The 20,828-nt window shown below is 34.5% G+C and overlaps 2 protein-coding genes across 3 annotated transcripts in view; one reads left to right on the forward strand and one right to left on the reverse strand.

Annotated features, from left to right (window-relative positions):
* Nucleotides 1-3,478: 3,478 nt before the first annotated feature.
* Nucleotides 3,479-13,417, reverse strand: Traf-like (TNF-receptor-associated factor-like). 2 transcript variants are annotated; one of them, XM_073089406.1, is made up of 10 exons: nucleotides 13,332-13,417; nucleotides 9,419-9,532; nucleotides 8,810-8,970; nucleotides 7,967-8,180; nucleotides 7,380-7,521; nucleotides 6,709-6,881; nucleotides 5,983-6,178; nucleotides 5,317-5,432; nucleotides 4,963-5,118; nucleotides 3,479-4,499 (listed from the first exon to the last, which is right to left on the reverse strand). In XM_073089406.1, exons 2-10 carry the CDS (start codon nucleotides 9,425-9,427, stop codon nucleotides 4,284-4,286), a joined length of 1,383 nt encoding a protein of 460 aa, XP_072945507.1. In that variant the 5' UTR covers nucleotides 9,428-9,532; nucleotides 13,332-13,417; the 3' UTR covers nucleotides 3,479-4,283. The 2 variants fall into 2 exon arrangements, with proteins under 2 accessions (XP_072945507.1, XP_072945506.1); XM_073089405.1 differs by lacking the exon at nucleotides 13,332-13,417 and adding an exon at nucleotides 10,676-10,840.
* Nucleotides 13,418-16,234: 2,817 nt separating this feature from the next.
* ldd (lipid droplet defective) overlaps nucleotides 16,235-20,828 on the forward strand; it is a 118,378-nt gene continuing 113,784 nt past the window's right edge. The window contains exon 1 of the mRNA XM_073089572.1: nucleotides 16,235-16,430. The gene's annotated coding sequence lies outside the window, so the exon portion shown is untranslated. The remainder of the gene's footprint in view (nucleotides 16,431-20,828) is intronic.

Raw genomic sequence — 20,828 nt, forward strand, 5'->3', positions numbered from 1 at the left:
TTTTCTGATAAGTGAGATCGATTCCTTATCGATTTTAATTTTTTTCCATTTTATATCGCCATCCCTACTTACAGTTTAATAGATTTTATTCTGGAGCGGGTACCCTGAATTCAAATGGTTTTAGAACCTTTTTATAAATTTTGAAAACTATTTTCCTCCAAAATCATTTTTTTCTCTTGGCAGACTTACATCCTAAAAAACAAAATCCGTCATTACACAATAATTAATGATATAATTTAATGATTCACTACTTAGGAGGTACAGTATGATATCTATACACAAGTCTGAATTATATTATGTTGCTTAAGCTTATTCGTACTTTTTATTAGGTGCTGTTAGGAGTCTGACTCTGATTATAATTGATATTCATAAGATAAGGTCTTTTAATCGATTTGGGTAATAAATGAAATTCTGATCTCTAAATTTTATAATGGTTTTTTTTAGTAGTTGTACATCTTGTTTGTACTGTGTTACTGTGTTACCCAGGATGGGCGTAAACACCTGCGACACAGTTTCTTACTATTGCAGATGTTTACGAATTACTGTTTTTTTTGTAACGTGTTTTTGTTCAATAAAATCTTTAAATCTTTAAAATCTTAGTACCGCGAATAGATATGGTCACTGCGACCAAGAACTACCCGATAATTCTATGTAGTTTCACTTGAAATCTTGCATACAAGAATAAAAGCAAAATTTTAATATACCCATTAATATATAACTTTAAAATGCTCAATCCACTTGTGAAAAATGAAAAATAGAACCTTGTATCGCATCTCATGTTAATTTCAGACAGTTTTTTGAAAGAAATAAAGAAGTTTGAACGTTGGAATCAATTGTATTGTATGTTTAGTCGGTGTTAAGCCTTACTACTACTGACCTATTAAACTTCAGCATTTTATTGATACGATCTCATAATAAGCCTGTGGGTATGTATTTGATCATATAATTGTATTCATTTAAAACGAATGTTACCCAAATTGAACATGTTATCACTATAATAGTTGTCGTATGTAGAAATATTCACATAAATGTGATGTCGTTATTCAATAAATATAATTATGATATTCCCTTTAGTAATAAGGGCATGGAAATGTAAAAAGTATAAAAAAAAATCATTCTTAAAAATTATGCAAATGATATATGAGCTATAAAAATGTCTAAGATACTTCTTTAATTTCGTTCAAGAGATCTCTGTGACAGACGGACAGACAGAGAAACCTTGGTAATGAGTACGGAACCCAAAAAATATTGAGACAAATGAAATACTTTTTACAATTCCATAAAAATTATATCTTTGTAATTTCTAGTCCTGAAAATATACTATTTATGTACTTCAAAGTACTTTTAAATATTAAATTCTTAGAATTGATTTCTATATTATGTAATGGAAATGGCGTTTATGTAGTTTAAATTGGTGAACTAAAAATATTTCAATTTTTTTTACCAGAATTTAATAGAAACAGTCTTATTTCATTAGTTTTTTTCTGGATTTGAATAAATTACTTTAGTTAAAAACAAAAATGAGATACAGTAAATATTTTTAGTTATACATATATTTGTTATTTATCAACAGGTTATTTCAAAATACCATCCTAAAAATTACATATGCGTCCAAATTTGAATACTTACCTTTTATATATTAATCAAAATCATAATATTATGTATAATATAATACCATTATAATCGGTGTGTTAGTAGTAGTAAAATATATCATAGTTAAAAATATATTTTATATAGTAAAATCTTCACCAGTAGTATTTTCAGACAATTCCTTTAAATTATGTGACACAATCAATAATTAAGGTTACTTAGGATAATATTGGAGCTATTAAAATCGTACATTTCAAATTGTACGCCAATTTGGGCATATTTATAAAAAATGGTAACGCCAAAAATGTAAATAATTTTCATGGCGCGATGTATCATACATGTCGATCATTTAAAAAATGTGAATAAATTACAGCCGTTATTCATAATTTATTATATACATTGATTTGCCTTCGAATTTCGAAATATCTAAAAACTAGACTCAGACTAAACTAAACTCAGTTCCGATATTATCCCTACTAACCTTCGATTATTTTTTATTATGTTGCTCTTCGCCAGCCAACTGTTTCTTTCGAGTTCATTATACTAGTCATCATTTTAATATAAAAATCTGAAATTCCTATAAATAAACAAACGGACACAATACTGCTGCTACCTCCTTTAGTTACAGTCCGCTTCTTAATAAAGTATGAAGCATAGATTTAAATCACTAGATATGCCGCAACGACAGTACGCTCACTCCAGTGAACTTATATAAGAAGAAAGTAAGAAAAATGTTATAGAAAAGTTACCAAATAAACATTTCATTTCATGCCACGGGACGTATACATAATACCTCTTCTTTTGAGAAGATAGAAAAACTTAAGAGAGTTCCTCATTGTTTAAAAAAAAAAAGGATTAACCTTTTATTATGATCCATTCAGACTCCAGGGTTAGGTATTGAAAAATTTGAAAACGAATGACGTAATAAACAAAGAAACGAATTTTTATACGACCCTATAACTTGAAGCCTGCTATGTGTACTGTTATTATATCGGTCGGAAAATTTAGACAATATATGGCGTCATGAATCACGCCATTGAAATTTTCTAAAAAAATCTTACATTTTACAATCTTAAACTTAGGCATCATTCCCCAATTTAGTAAGAATCCCGAATTTCATAAGGTTATATTATACACGGCAGATTTGTCTTAAATCAATCAGCTGAGGTAGGTGTCCGGCGCTGAGTTGACAGACTTGTTTGTATGAAAAAAAAAATGTATTTACGAACTTTGTCTATGAATTATTATCTGAGGTTCTATTCAGAAATGACAGTATACAAGTGCAAAAGCTTAAGGGTATCTCCACACTTATTGTGAACACAGTTTGAGATCTCTTCCCCTGCTTACATTTTAATCAAATTTACGTCATTAAAATTCGTGTGGCAGCCACAAAGTTTGTGAGATGCTTTAGCAAATAGGTTGTATGTGGAATGACCCTAACCACTAAGCCATATTTAGTGATTTAACTCTATGGTTAAGGCACTAATATTAAGTGTACGTTTATACTATTTACTTGTAGTACTCGACGAATTTATAATTTGGACTGTAATATAAGTTGTCGTTAGACGCACTAGGGTTAAACTTTTATGTCATGGATTTGTTAACGTTTAGAGTGAAGCCGATCTACTTTGATCAGATATCATCAGAAAAGGTACTTTAAAATACAATTAAATCAATTTATGTATGAATTTATTGAAAGATCGAAGCAGTAATATTGCCGGGAAAGAGGGAGGTACTGAAAAAAAAATCATATCGGAAATTAATATGTTTTTATATTTTTTAAATATAATTTATTTTTGGATTCGGATACTAAGTGTGCAATGTGCATATAAACCTTATTGTGACTTATAAAATCTTTATTCAAAATTATGATTTGTTTAGCAATTCAAAAAATTAAAAAAATACTTGATTCCATTTTTTAGTAGTAGCTTTAATATTAAGGGTGCTTTGAGACCTCGTGCCTAAATCCGGCTTCACTATAAACGCACCTATCTTTTAGATGGTAAAACCTATTTTAGTGTCATATCGACCGTAAACACGTAATATTTGAACTTCTGAGTGTTCTTATTTTACTGTAGATCCAAATAAAAATATGTATACAATAAGTGTTTTATTGCAACTATCCTGTCCTTAAAACTATGATTACAATAGCTTATTTATACTTATACGATTAGAGTAGATTACCTAATATCAGTTAATTCGTACATAAATTATTATAATTGTATAAACTTTTATTAGGCCGTATACATATCTATCTATACTAATATTATAAAGAGGAAAACTTTGTTTGTTTGTTTGATTGTAATGAATAGGCTCAAAAACTACTGGACTGATTTTTAAAATTCTTTCACCATTCAAAAGCTACATTATCCATGTAGTAACATAGGCTATATTTTATATGAAATATATTTGATAAATAGATTTTGAGGCGGTACAAAGTTTGCCGGGTCAGCTTGTATGAAATAAAGTACAAAGATACATTAAATATGGATAATGTATAATGGTTATGTTCCAGCCCTTAATTGTGAGGAGTTCCCTGTCCCTCAATGCCGCATTAACTGTTGAAACCACATAGAAAAATCTTATACAGTATTTAATCTGAAATACTACCCTTCATTGTTCACTTTAGTAATTGTAGTAACGTTAGCATACCGAAGAAACCATATAACATACGGAGATATTCGTCCATTAATTTATTGTATAACTAAGAACTCGAGAAACATGACGTCATTCTTGATATACTCGAACTTGTCGAGGCTGGTGTGGGGGATGAAGATGTGCTGCCTCTTCAGCTGGAGTAAAGTCTTGTCCAGGGTCTCGGTAGACCTGGTCTTCTCGTCGTCGTCGTAGTCGTGTCGCTTGGAGGACGACTTGCGACGGAGTTGAAGTGACTTTACTATGTCCATTGCCTGAGGATTGTAAAAGGTATTTAAATAAATGTTGTATGTTTAGTTGTGTCGCAGCTTTATTCACACGAAAGAAATATTTCTATCTTTCATTCAAATGTATATCCTTATTCATTATCAAGCGTGTATCACCATAGCTCAGCTGTGTGTTGCGTTTTAAAGAGACTGATAAAGAGAAAATCATTATATGTAGGCAAGGCTTATCATATTGTATTTTTCAATAATTCATCAAATACCCTACCTGATATAGAGATTTTTAATATTGTGAAGTACTTAACCAGTATATCCCGATATCCCCCAGAATATAAAAAGCCAGTGTAAAAAAATCATTTTTACCCAGCATGGGATATACCTGTGTTGCAGTCTACGAATACTTCTACTTAAATATCACTAGGGATCTCGCATTTCTGATTAGAATCCTATCCATAAGGTTTATTGTAGAGAGACTAAAGTCGATTATTGTTACCTGGTTACGATTAGTCGGCTGATCCTTCAAGACGATGTTGATGTTCAGGTCGCAGGGCCACTCTAGAAGGGGGTCGTAGGGACCTCCTACCAACCTAACTGTACTAGTTATATGCCGTCCTCTCCATTTGCCAATACCGTTTAGATTTACTTCCGCCTGAAAAAAATAAGTAAGTTCTTTTAAATTGTCATAAAGCTCATGAAATACCACAAGATACCTATTATAAAGAATTTATTTAAATAAAGAATTTTCTTAAATAAAATAGCTAAATCTATCTAGATAGGTATATATAGTCTAAAGTTATTGTTATAAGAAGAAATATTAATATTTGAATATAAATAGGTAGTACAATACCTTCAAGGTGTATCCATATTTACTGGTTCTAAAGATAGGACTGGTAAGAACAGTATCATTATCTTTGGCATCTTTCATTCGTGACGTAAAATTTTCTATTCTCCATATCAGATGACCTGTAAAAACACACAATTAGCTTCAGAGTATCATCGCCACCCATATTTCCTCCTAATCAGCTATTAGGCGATACGCTATTAAATCAGTAGATTTAATAGCGTATAACTGCCTTATCCATATATATTCCAGACACACCTCTGATTTTTCAAAGTTATGTGCGTATTAGAAATTAATTAACACTTGCTAAATGGTGAAGGAAAACATCGTGAAGAAACCTGCATACCTGAGAGATTTATAAAAAAATCTAAGGTATGTAAAGTCTACCAATACACAATTGGCCAGCGCGGTGGACTATGGCCTAATCCTTCTCATTGGAGAGGAGATCCGTGCCCAGCAGTGGGACAGACATGGGTTGATGATGATGAATAGCGTATCATATCAGCTATCATTCTGCTATCTAAGGTTTAGTCGTACAGATGTCCAAGGGTCACAACTACCGAAATAGCACGGCATACCCGGTCGCTACTCTTTTCAAAATCTTCTGTGATTGGTGCCATATAAGATAAATTTTATTGGCATTCAAACAGGCATAATAATAAACAATCATACCATTATCACTCCCCAATTCTGAGTGGTTAAAGCTGACCCTGGTCTGGAAGTCAGCGAGTTCGCTGCGTATTTTCAGATAGGATTTGGTGAGAGCCCGAAGATCCCGGGACACGAGCTCCATTTTTGTCGCTAATTCTGATGATTCAGCGCGAGCGTCCGCTGTCGCCACTTCCAGCACTGCTACTCGGTCCAAAGCCTGAAAATGTTTGAAATTATTTAAAGTGTTAAAACATGCTTCATGGAGCAGTAAAGCAAGGCGTCGTCGACAAATCAAGGCGTCGGTATAAGTGCTAAGTGTCCTTTAAATGATAGATACCTATAATGATACAATGGTTTTTCATTGATTACAAAGGAAAATTGTTAAGATCTGTGATATTGCGTAAGTGCAAGTTTCACAGTAACTTGCACATTGTATCATGCAAAGTGCGCAGATAAAATACTTGGAATACTTGTAGTTTTTGGAATTATACAGATATCAAAATTAGTCTAAAAAGGTTCATTTAATCTTCCACTGTGGCAGTATTTGCCTTTTTTCCGAACTTAAGGCGCCTACAAACTAGCGTTTCTCTAGCGTGGTTCATCGTCGATGCGTTCGTTGTGTTGTTGCGACGTCTGCTGCGCAAACGTCCATCGAACGCTTACGCTGGAAAATCAAGTGTGAACGAGCCCTTAACAACACATTGGCGTATGTTTTAATAGATATAATAGTGTAAACTGTTAGCCCACCGGTCTCTCCGTCGCACTGTCGTGCTGCAGCTGCATCCTGATCGCGGAGAGCTGCGCCAGTTGCTGTGAAGACCGCCGCGCCTCCGCCAGCTCGGCCTCTAGCGCTGTGCGGTTCTCCGCGTTCCGTTCTCTCTCCTCTTCCACCGTCTGCTTTATGTATTCGATTACTTCTTCTGTAATATACGTAAAGAGGAGTCAGTGAGGACTATTGGTGAACGCTACTAATGCCGACAACACCCAAGAAGCGACAAAACGCTCACCGAATGTTTCCCAAGAAGGAACAGCGCTCAGAGATGGATTTTCTAAAAAATAATTATACTTATTGAACTACAGAAACAAAATAATCAATTTAAAATTCTGCTATATTGTCGTGATTACCTACTTTTATAAAACATCTCTCGTTTTATAAATTATCAGAAGTTAATTGTAGAAATATAGAAATCTCTACTTACTTATTAAGTATATAGCTCTGTTATTTTACAAGGCCTAAAGTTTGACTTTCGGTACTGCAGAAGAAGACACCATTGACCATACCATACCTACATAAGAACATTTAGATACGAGTACATACATAAGATTTAAGGTCATCAGTTTCAACAAAGCTAAAAGTCTAAAAAACTTCCCAAGAACTTTCCCCTTTTATCTGTTCAATATAAAAGATATTTCCCAACCCAGCTTATTAACAGCTCGGATCCTATTGTCATGCTGCGTGAGCGCCTGCTCCAGCAGCTCGCGCTCCCGCTGCTCGTGCACCAGGCTGCTCACGGTGCTCTCCAGCCGCATCACGGTGGACATCTGCTGGCTTTGCAACTCCTGGATAATTAAACACACCCGTTTTGGAATTTACAATCTTTGACTGACGTTATTTTTATAGTCATTTAAAACGATACTCGCATGTGGTTTTGAGATATAAAAATTTACGGAAGACAAAAAATATAATTGAGGTTCCTATTTAGTTATTGATTTTTTATACTGTAGGAATAGCAAATGTACATGCAGTCCACCTGATGATAAGTGGCTACTGACTTCCATGGACATCTGTAATCAACTTCAGATAGGATTAGATTCCTACCTGAGGTCGGTCACCGATGCGCCGCTACCCCAGATGATTAAGCTAGAATGCCTCGCAAAAGTATGTCTCCCTTGCTACACAACACAACAGAGCTTAACATTGCTGCTATAAGGTAGACATAGGTGTGGCGATGGTGCCGCCGAAGTCAAACCACAGGGTTCTACCACCTTCAAAGCACCTCAGTACCTGCAGAGCAAGCTGCACATTAGCCAAGTCATGTTTGAACTGCGCTGCCCAGTTCGCCGCGCGCTCTGCTTCATCATCCACCGCTGATCGCAAAGACACGAGGGTCGAGAGGAAGTGCTGGCTCCTCTCTTCCACCAGCACCAACTTGGCGCGGATCGTTTCAATCTCAGTGCTCTGAACGTCTCGTTGACTGGACTCTTCTGTTATTGTTAATCTGGAAGGATAAAAAATGGAAATAATAATAACAAACTAAATATGATGCCGACAGTTTTCGGTTCAATTAGATCGGGAATGTTGTAAACGGATTCTAAATTTAACATTTCTAAAAATGTAATAGACACAACATAATAAAAACAAGGAATGATAGATAGTTCATTTACAGATTGGCATACAAATGTTTTAATTTTTATATAAGTATATAAGTACATATCAGAAAATAAGTAGTCGCGCCATTTTGACACCTTGAAATCTACGAGATCTAAATCATGCATAATTCAGTACGCTTACCATGAGTTTTTACGTTTTGACACATATGACTGTTTTGGTATTTGTTTACGTATTTGCCCATACAAATTTCAATCAGCGCCCCTAGCGAATTGTGTCAGAACTTGAAAATTATATGGGCCAATACGTAAACAAATACCAAAACAGTCATATTTGTCAAAACGTAAAAACTCATGGTAAGGGTACTGGTCTGTCTTAATTCATCTGTCCTTTCTTCCTTATACACGCATAAGTAAATAAGACGAAAACGTATAATAGAGAATTACTTTTAATATAGTACTTAAATGAGTACGTATTGAACAAAAACTAACTTATTAAAACCATGATTAAAATGCTTACTTGATTCCAGCAACTTCCTTCTCAAGATACGACACACACTCCTCCAAGGGCACTGAGCGTGGTGACCACGTGTGACTGTTGACCACCGGCGCCGGCGGTAGCGGTGGTGGTGGTGCTGGGTCTGACAGCCTCGCGTGGGTTGGAGAGGATGTGCTCCGAGTCTGGATTTTAAGAATGAAGTACCTATATATCAGTGAATTTTGTAAGTACCTACCTATAATAAGTTTACCACTCGAATGTAAAGGTAATCCAAAATATTTCTAATCTAAATAGTGATGTTTTCTTTGCTTTGCATAGTAGGTATATTGGATATTATCATTTTTATAACCAGTTTTAATAGTTTCTCAAAAATCAGCATTCATTTTTCATGGCATCATGAGTTCATGGCAAAATGATCCACATCATTTTCATCAAATTTATCATACTTCATACGTACATAGGATTCTTTATTAGAAAGTAAGGAATTGAACTCCTCAATCATTGACCACACCATTGTGCCTCATCATTTTGACTACGTTATTAGGTCACTACTTATACCAAGTTATAACATTAAACTACCCCTAAATTTCCATCTATTATAATAATTCATTCAACTAAATTGGTTTTAACCTTGGCCATCTGTGGGCACTCCTTAACATGTGTCTCCTTGTGTTTCCTCTGGATCCAGGCGCCGCACCGCAGCGGACACTGCTCCAAGATACTGCCGCATAGTTTCAGGTGTTGCTGGAATTTTATTATTATATCACCTAACGAGTATTATTAATTTGTAGCGGTAATAATAGGTAATGTTAGGATACCTAACATAAAGTCTCGCATCAGTTTGAATCTATGTGGGTTTTACAAATTATTTATATATTCCTTAAAGTGAAGAATGAAAAATTGATATTTCAACGCATTATTTCCAATTTTAATTTTAAATTTCAAATGTGTGATAAATCTCTCCATCTGTCACTGAATTTGGCACTTAGCCAACGTTTCTAAGCCCTTCTAAACGTTCCTAAATCTGAGTTACCTACCCATAGCTAGCAATGGGATTGGGATACTGTAAGGATTGGTATCAGGTTGCGACATATGTATAATTCAGTAGATTTCTGAGGAATCCGCCCTTCTAGTGTTATTTCATCGGAGTAAGGTTACCTACTTGTTGTGAGGTAAGATTTGAAATTATTTAAATATATTCCTTTTTAATCATATACTACTGTTAAAATCCTATAAATAAATAAGTCTTAAGAAGAATTGATAAGTTAAGTATCCGTATTCGCTATCAGTCAGATTTGTCTATCTAGAGAAGGCGTGGTAGGTGCACCGCGCGCTTAACCGATCACTCATCTCTGATAACCATCCGGTAATCCATTTGCGTTCAAATATTTACATGATAAATTATATTATTTTTATTGTTACGCATATCACACTGCTCAAACAAGAGAAATTGCAAAGATTGTGCAAATAACAGAAATCCACAGAAAGTTGAGTCGTTAGGTCAGACGTTTGGCTTCTAATAATTATAGATTTAGATTTTCGTCCTTTTTTATAGTTAAACCGGTTATATAAACGTGCTACCTAACGAAAAGTATTCATCGTCGCCCGCTTTGGAGATCTCTTTTTGCATCTCTTTTGAAAAGTCCCAAGTCATAGCGCTCCGGGAACACCTCAAATTTTGGCTAATATACATAGTTTAAATTTGATAAGTAATGCAACTTTACTCGTTTTTGTATGATGATACTCGTAGCAACAAATGAGCATACAGTCCACGTGCTGTTGCAGTCACCCATGTATAATATCTCTATATCTCTATTATCACATTTTACATTATACGGTTCTTAGTTTCTTACTCTAATATTGGGGACCTTGTTCATATAGACATACCTGCAGTTTGCCCATTTCGAAAAGGTCGTTGCAGAAGTAACAAGCGCTGTCTTTTACGCCCTTAGTCAACGTACCGTCCTCCGTATCCGCCCTCTTGTTCAAGCTCATTTTACACCCGATTTTCACAGACTTCTATATACATTTGAATTTTTGACGTAAATTAAGTCATTTAAATTTTAATTAAGTCTATTTTAGTCTTTCATTTGTAAACATTTCAAAATTGTTGAATGCCTTTCAAAAACCTGAGGAGTAGGTTAGTAGTAGTACCTATCGCAATTGATCCTAAAGTTTTTCTCTGTACGAAAATCTCAATGTAATGTAAGTTTCTCCAAAATTATATTTTAAAAAATCCTTAACAAAAAACACTTGATACCACGTTTCAATGAATTCCTATCACTTTAAAACACTTGTCTTTCACTTTTAATCACTTTAATATCAACCAATTACAAAACGCCAAAAGAGCATGAAAATTGAATAAGGTTTATAAGGTTTACAATTGTTGTTTAACACAATTACTATTTACCAATTTTAACATCTACATTATAATTCTGCAAATATTTTTATGATCACGCCAACCACACGGGTATCTGGCTTCGTTTTGTGAATCATGTGTGATATTATCGTTATCTTGTGTCATTGATATTTGATACCGCCTGATAACATACTTGTCAATATGCTTTGTTTTCAGTTGCAGTTTGTGGGTCAAGGAGGGGTGTATCTTTAGTCCCTGTATTTTAAGTGGTTATAGATATAATTGTGAAGCTGAAATAGGGAGTTTTATTTGAAGCAGATTACAAATAGGTTGCTAGCGCCTAAATTGTCTCCGGAAGACAATCTTTTCAGCTCGATGATAGCTATAGCATTGCACCAATGGCTATATAAGAGCTATTGTCGCTGAAAAGATCTTACAGGAAACTACAAGGATGGAATTTTCATTTGAAAATTTCGAAGTTACCCTAATTCAATGATACAGAACTCTCAATGAGGCCAGCGAAAGAATTTTACAGTAATAAGTAGTACAGTTACAGTAGTAAGTAAAACCTCTACCACCCAATATGGATGTATTTGGACTACAGTGGTCATTTTAAAGTAGGCTTTTACTCTAAATACTGAACTTGGCCTAATTAATTAATAAATATACCTTGGCGCAATAGTCACCATCCCGGTTTAACATGCCGGGTTCTGAGTTCGATCCCCGCGCAGACGATGAAGAAATTGAATTAAGTTAACAGTAGCAAATATATTCAACTAGGCCATTCAATTGACCCGAGTGGTGGAGCGGTCACTACACCGTTTTAACACGCAGAGGCTCCCGGGTTCGATCCCCGGCCAGACATCGACAAATTTAGATTTCTGTTCCTGTTTTTTTATATTTAACCTAACGATAAGGCAGACGGGCTACCTGGTGGAAAGCAGTCACCGTCGCCTATGGACATTTGCAACACCAGAGAAGTAGTCGATGCATCGCCGGCTTTGAAGGAGAGCTCTTTTTAGACCCCTCTTGAAGAGCCCCATGTCATAATCTTGAGGGAATACCTCAGGAGAAAGTATTTGTCTATGTATGTGTCCATGGCACCCACGACACAGGAAATTCTAGTATCTGGCTGGGAGTGTAGAAAGCGTCTTTAAAGCAATACATGGGAACATGGGGAGAAAATGTGTCATTTACTACTTGTACGAAATTTGTGTATGTCAAAACTCAATCAATCCGAGATGGTGTCATTGTGAAGCGGAATGAAAGCCAATGATATTATAATATAGTAAAAGATAAAGTCCTATATTTTAATCCATTGAACCATAGTAACTGTAACATAGAACGCTCAGTTGTCGGGCTATACTGTAGAAAGGTATTTATAATGAATATTAGGAATTAGGTACTATAGACAACTTTACAATTATGTGGTGATATCATTACAAGACTATGCTTTGAGCAAGGCCTATTACGGTGTCAACGTACGGAATTAAGATAAAACGGTGAACGTAATCTTTAGATTTTAGCTACCAGAACATCACGGACCTATTATGAATACTGTCTGTACATAATATCTTGTTAAATTATAGCCTTTTGTCAATAAATATAAACATACAATTTTTGAAGGCCGTAGAACCCTTTGTTGTTCGACTCCGGCACCACCACCGCCACACCTATTTCTGCCTTATAACAGCAGTGTTAAGCGCTGCTGTGTTCTGGTTTGAAAGGTGTGGTAAGGGAGACATACTTTTCCGAGGTGTTCCAGCTTAGTCCTCAGGGGTAGCGGCGCATCTGTGGCCGACCTCCGGTACGAATATCTGATCCTATCTGGAGTCGATTACAGATGTCCATGGGCGACAGTAGCCACTTACCAACAGGTGCACTGCATGCTCGTCTGTTACTCCATATTATAAAAAAAAGAATCATCGAATAACCTTAAAACTCCACCGCTGGACAGAAATCCAGTTTAAAAGACACCTCTGATTTTTCACTGTTCTGTGAATATTTATGATAACGAAAACAATGTATGTCTAAATAGGATAAATAGTTTTTAAGAAAATCACGGAAAATTGGTACAAACAAACTTACTTGCAGCGGTCAAATAAAGAACCTCATTTTTGTAGTCGGTTAAAGAATTATGATTTGTTTTAACGGTGAAAGGTAACATAATATCTAGGTACATACCTGAGAGTTCTTAAAAATATATCAAAGGTCTGTGGGCCTCTGACGACGTTAGTCCGCTACTGCCTCATCCCCTACCAATCCCGAAAGACCCGTGTTCACTAGTGGGACAATAATGAGTTGGTGATAAGAATAATATTATTATTATTATTATCACCAACAAATAAACTAAGGGATAAATTATAGGTATTAAAATCACAGGCATTATAGAACAATAGATCCAACCATATGGAATTGATACCGTTCATATAATTGTAAAGGAATATGAAAACTACGCACAAGCAGTATTCAATGAATTTCAATGCATTTCTTGTATAGGTAAACGATATTTATTCAGATGTTGTTAAGTTTGTTTTTTGCTTCAATATAAGTTCAATGTAAGATGTAGCTACGCAGTTTTGAAAATTATATTGGCGTGGAAATTGTGTTTGTCTTGTAATTAAAGTGAAACATAACGACTTACGACACTTTTTTATTACCTATATAGGAGTAGTAGACGAGCATGCAGTCCACCTAATGATAAGTAATAAAATCTTCGATCATCAGTGATAGAAGGTTAACATAGAATTACTTAGTCCCCGAAAGAATCTATATTTAGGTATTTTCATAACTAGCTGTGCTAGCGGCGCGGTTTTACCCTAAGTTACTTCTTATTAGGTAGGTACATCAGCTACCTGCCAAAAAAAGTCCCGTCGAAATCGGTCCAACTATTTCATAGATTAACCAGAACAAACAGACAGACAGACAGTCATACATTGAAATAAATATTATTTTGGTGTATGTACCGTATCTATATTCATATGAATGTAGTAAAAAGCGATTATTTCAATATTAAAAACAGACACTTCAATTTTATTTATATGTATGTATCGATGTATAGATAATAAATCGAAATTTAAAAGCGTACTAAAAGTAGCTCAATTTGCATATTTTGCAACTTTCGGTCGCATTTCGGCCCGCGAACTTGACATGTTTTAATGTGCATAATTCGTACGAAATGAGAATAACCTTGAAATCGATACGAAGTTTACTATTCATTTATTTTCACAACGAACATTATAAACATGAAATATATTTTTATGTAAATAAAGCTTCTTCGTGCTAAGTGCTAAGTCGTCGAGGCACTGTCTCCTCCTTCTGTCACCTCTTAGAGGCCATATTCCACCGCGCTGACCAAGTTCGAATTGGTGGATTTCACACGCCTTTGTTTATATTTTTATTCCTTAAAGAACTTTTAGGTTAGTGTAGGTTTCTCCATGATGTTTTATAACGACACTCATCTTTAAAAAATCAGATGTACATGCCTCGGTTTCAAATCTCGAACCAGACAGTCTCGTGAGGTCGAATATCAACCACTAGGTAGGTAAGAGTGCTACCAAAAATAGGTCAAAATACACATTAAGGCCTTTGAAACTTGGGCATACACTTTAAATCTCTCCTAGAACACATTCATAACCAAATCTGGTATGACGAAACTACGGTGCCATAAGGAATAACATGTAGGTAAGGAAACAGTAAATACGTAATATGTAGTAAATGAGCATATTGCGGTCAGCAGTATAATACCCCATTCTCCCCTTTCTAGGAAAGCCCTGTGGTCAGCTATGGAGCTTTATGCGCTGGTTGATCCATAATACCAATCGAACCGTAAACGCATCTATAGCCAATCTCAGGCAGGAATAGAATTTTATTAATTATTATTATTATCGATTACGGTGTTAAAAAATAAAAGTGTGTGTTAATTCTTACAATTCACGCTTGTCCATTTTAGGATTATAAATAGTCCGATGCCTAGTTAAGTTTCATCCTGCGGATAAATAAGTAAAAGTCAATGAGAACTGAATAATGACGTAAATGATAAATCCACTACATATTATTCAGATTGAATGCTACTGAAAATCACGTATGATTACGGTAAAATCCACTACTTTTTAAAGATACAATCTTACATCTACTTTGGATTAATTTATATCCAACGTCGCATCTGACCTTGCAAGGTGAATTTTGCAACGCTCTGATGGATGTATCTTTGTGAGATATTAATATTTAAGAGCTTAATGATAATAATATACTTACTTAACAAAGTTGTTGATGTTTTAAAATAGGTATCTCACGTGTCGTTTCGCATTGACCCTATGTGACGCAAACATTTGTCAGCAGTAAGCACATCTATAAGAATTAAGAAAACTTAAAGGTCAAACAGTCCTATCTAAGGTCGTTCGTATATGCGTGTCTGCTCTTAAAAACTGTTTGTCTGTCTTACCACATCTTTCTAGTCAATATGGCAGAAACACTGCTGTTATAAAAAGAACCGTCACAATTTTTTTATTTAAATTAATTAAATAAGTACGTAGTAACATGGTATTCGCAAACTTTGTCGGCAGCATATGTGAATGTTCCGACGTAAGTAATTCAATTTTGCAATTGACAGTCACAAATTGGTCAATAGGTCAGAGAAATAGCGACATTATCTATATGACCCGTATTACATTCGTTGGAAAAAATCATAACAAGAAGTAGTAAAGTAGAAGTAGAAGAAGTATTAAACCATGGATTATATCCTGGATGCATATAAAATTAGTTGTCATATACCTATCGTTTTGTTATTTAATGAATATTAAATAATAATATTTCATGAAAAAAAAGATAAACTTTTAAACAAAGTTGATTCGATCGTCAATCCTTTATTGCAAAGTAATTGTGATTTTCTTTACATTCGTACATTGACCTATCACTCATTCGGAATATTGATTCCGAAGTATTATATTTACTCCAAGCGTCAAATTCCTGTTTTGTTGGCGCGCTTGCGCATGTCATGAGTTTGCGACCTTAGCGCCATCCGTAGGTTCGAGCCTTCCGTAGGATCGTCTTTCTGCGTCTGTTGTCTTGTTGACTGTTTGCATTTTGCACGCTGCCTTCTTATTTATTTTAGTACCTGTTTAACTGTCGTGCGTAGAGGATGTGTCGCGCCGAACATACTTGACTTGCGCGTGTTGCGTGTTTTCTGTGTTCGTAAATAAATATTAATTGTTTAACATTCAAATAATATTATTTCAGTGTTCTGTGCATTAGTGGGAGGTTATACTAAGAAGTGTTTTCGATGTAAGTATCTATTTATTACATCTTTTTTCAATTTAACATGTTAATAGTTCGTTACGTAAAGGAACTCGACTTATGTCAAAAACTAATTAAGGAAATTGTCGGTAGTTATGATAACTTGAGAATTTGAATTGAACAGTTAAGGTGCAAAAAATATTTATTTGATAAAAATAATGCCAGTTTAAATATTATCGTGGGAATCAAAACCGTTGTTTAAGTAAACAGCTGTTAGCAATATTTTACTTTCATGGTCACAATAAAATTCGAAGATTTATAGATGTGGATGCTAAGTATGAGTAATTATGATTTTTAATTATATGCTTCTTACAATATCCTCCTAAAAGCCGTACAGTAATATTAAATTTAGATCAATAAAATTTATTTTAAAAATATATAAGTATATAAAAATCCGTAAATTAGCTTAAGAAAAAACATATTTCTCTTTTTAAATCCAGTTTTTGCGTTAAAATTCTACCTTAAGTATGAATCACCCATTTGAAATAAACGTATAAACCTTCTCGAAACATACATGTCATTTAAAACAATTAACCTCTCGGAGGTCACGATTTTTGTCACAAAACACATTCTTCACATCATCTTTTAAAAGGATAATAAATATGTCTTCTTAATGATTTCATTTAAATTTACCCAATGCTCTTGTTTCTCCGCCGACGATAAACAGGTTAATGAATTAGACGACACTAATTTTTTGTAGGTAGGTAGTTAGGTACCTAAACAATTGTGCCTAAAAATAAGAGCTTTAACTTTTTGGAAAACACTATTTATCAACACGAATATGCATTATGTATACCTTCAACTTTTATCTGCTTTATATATACTAAAGTATCGAAATACTAATCTTTTTACCTAACCTAATGGTTTTAGTCATATTTCAGCATTAGGTATATATTTTTTTGGGGTCACTAATCGTGGAACACTATTTCGCCCCGCTCTTCTTTACCACTTTTTATTTTATTTCAATTTTATTATTACAAAACTAAACCATTATTATAAAACTATACTAATACATAATATTTACACCACTTTTAAGATTAATATTTTAATCGCTTATCGCTTACTTATCGCTAATGAGAAGATGGCTAAAATTATGTGATTAAGTTTTCCTACACTTAAGTACCCAGGGCAGTTACTACACAATTTACTCTTCACAATGTCATATTTGACGGAAGTCCACTAATCTTTAGATTATCTTGTTTTTTGTTAATATATTAATTAAGATTAAGTTAAGATTCTGTTATTATTTACAATATATGTAAATTTACAATATATGTAAATAAATGGTTTCCTTCTTAGTTCCTTATAATTGAAGGTGAGAATTAAATTATAGGTAACTCTGCTACCTTATAAGTGTTACTTACTTAGTTACAACTGAATAGGAAATGTCCGAAGCTTGACTACCGATTAAATAAAAGCACTAGACCTGCTAATCTGATTGGCGGTAGAACTCCACAAACAACGTGTTTAAAAAAACGTTTGTGCGATTGTGCACTTTAATACTGCTTTGGCACAATAATAAAAATATTAAAAAAATATATAATACTAGTGGTGCCCGAGGCTTCGCCCGCATTTTAAAGAAATAATATGACATACATAAAACGGAAAATTTGTACCTGCATTGGAATGATGGATGGAATGATTGGAATGATGGAAAATATGGATGCACGCGCAATTTTGTTCGTTGCTACTCGCTGGGAAACCCTTTGATCTCTTTTCCTTAACGTAGCAAAAGACGTACAACTTCAATAATAAAAATTCTACTCAAAAGTCATTCATTCTCTAGATTTCAAAGTTTAAGGTTAATTTATGTAAAGAGGTTTGAAAAAGCATAGTAGTTTTATGGCCTCCTAAAGACAAATGTATCTCAAATGTGTAATTACTTTTACGATTTCCGTTTTCAAGTCAATTCGTGCTCAAAAATATACATAACATTTAATGTAGAGGTTGTATATGTTATTTGTATGTAAAACATAAAAGTAATCAGTAAACTAGTTATCATAATTATGCTTTGAAGGAAAATATCGTAAGGACAGCTATTTACGAGTGCATGCCTGACAGATCTTTTCTTCTTACACCACTTCTTCTCCATAACGAAAAACCATCCGAAGTATCCACTTAGCAGCACGTAGTGGTAGATTACGTTAAAATTCAAAAATTTGTAAAGAAATATACTTAAAAGAGTTCTCAAAGGTATGTGATATTTACGAATACCTCACCTGGTCAGCAGGGTACCATTTCATTCTGAAGGGAGACTTGTGCTTAGTAGTGAGCTGGTAATGATAAATGTAATGATGTTATTCTTACCAGTAATTACTGCTAAATAAAAAGCAATGATAGCCTAGTGGTTAAGAAACTCGGCCTCTCGATCGAGGGGTCCGAGGTTCAAATCCCAAGCAAGCACCTTTGATTTTTCTAAATTATGTGAGTATTAGAAATTAATTATCACTTGCTAAAACGGTGAAGGAAAACATCGTGAGGAAACCTGCATACCTGAGAGATTTATAAAAAAAAAATCTCAAAGGTATGTGAAGTCTACCAATTCGCACTTGGCCAGCGCGATGGACTGTGGCCTAATCCTTATCATTCTGAGAGGAGACCCGTGCCCAGCAGTGGGACAATAATGGGTTGATGATGATGATGACTGCTAAGTAGAAAACTTAGTCCTTAGTCACACAGCGTATCATTTGTTGACACCGTACTATAAGCTCACCACAATATTGACCATAAAACAAAATAATACAAATAAGTAACATTAACTGAAATCTATAACAATCTCATGAAGGCTCAATGGTGCGGAAAAACAATCCAATATTCATCTTGTCTAACAAACAATTACACATCAACAATGGTGAGTACAACCTTCTGGCAACAAATGGACGAGGTTTTCGGATAGTGTGGAGAATCGCAACATAAAATAAATAAGACAAGAAAGCAAGTATTGATTTAAATTTGCATTTGTGGTTAACCTTTACTCATTTATATTGTGTGAACAATTTGTCATATTTTATGAAAATTATAAGTCAAAATTCATTGAGTTTCTAGTTAGTTGAACCAGCATTTTCTTCGAGGTTCCGGGATATCTTCCACGGATTCCAGGCTTCCGGGAAGACTAGCGGGAGAGTTCTAGTAGAAATCTCCCATAAACTAATCTTTCCCCAGAAGGTTATCTATATTCATATTATAAAGAGGAAAACTTTGTTTGTTTGATTGTAATGAATAGGCTCAAAAACTACTGGACCGATTTTAAAAATTCTTTCACTTTTCGAAAGCTACATTATCCACGAGTAACATAGGCTATATTTTATATGAAATATATTTGATAAATAGATTTTGAGGCGGTACAAAGTTTGCCGGGCCAGCTAGTTTATAATATAGAAGGAGCATACAAACATGCAGTCCACCCTATGGTAAGGGACTACTGCTGCCTATCTCCCCAGATAAAATTAAATTGCTACCTGATGTCGGCCGCAATGGCTATTCCTGAGAACTGTGTTGGTCTCTGACATGTATATCTCCCTTACCACAAATTTCAAACTTGCACACAGCAATACACTGCTGTTATTAAACGGAACCTGGTATGGCGGTGGTGTCTCAGCAGTCGATTCACAAACGGTTCCACCACCCATTCAAAAAGGGTTCTTGTATCGTACCATTTAATTTATTCCATGTATCTACTCCGGTGTTTTAAATATTTATTTATTTAATTGGTATTCTCCACAGGCGCCTACTTTCTTAAAGTCGTTGTTAAGTACGTTTAGTTTAGGTTAAAACTTGACAATGGTGAAATGTTTATTATTAACGTTCAATTTTCAAGTAATTAAAGAATATTCGGTAAAGGTTAGGTTAGAACTTTTAAGCTTCCTTTGATGTTCATCGCGAAGCATTCTCAATTTTTTTTAATAATCTGTGATAAAAATATCTTTGTATAAGATTGAGGAAGTAAACGACCATGTCGTCCACCTTCTGTGCCTGATCTCTACATACGCCATCCGTACTCCGTGGGCATCTGTAGCTTCACATAGAACGGTCTCTACTGAAAGCCGATCACAGATGCGTCGCCACTATTTAAGGCTAAGATACCTCATAAACGTAAGAAAGCCGAGTAACTTATTCAATTCCATAGATACACAAACATAGATCTTGACTTTAAACACACTATAATACTATTGCTACCTTATTTTAAAACCTGATCAGTATTAACATGACATTAAAGTTTAAGCCTCTTACGTCTCGGCTTATCTGGGTCAGGTTGTGAATGTGACGTAAGTTATGTCAAAACCAGTTGTGCCTAATTCAAGTGTAATGTAATGTCTACAAGGGCATTGGCCGTGGTAATGATGTGCTAAATCATGTGAAATGTTTTTTCATATAATATAGGAGCAG

Source organism: Epargyreus clarus, unplaced genomic scaffold (assembly GCF_041222505.1).
Source record: "Epargyreus clarus isolate Ecla_fem2 unplaced genomic scaffold, WU_Ecla_fem_2.2 ptg000029l, whole genome shotgun sequence".
NCBI classification, from domain to species: Eukaryota; Metazoa; Arthropoda; class Insecta; order Lepidoptera; family Hesperiidae; genus Epargyreus; species Epargyreus clarus.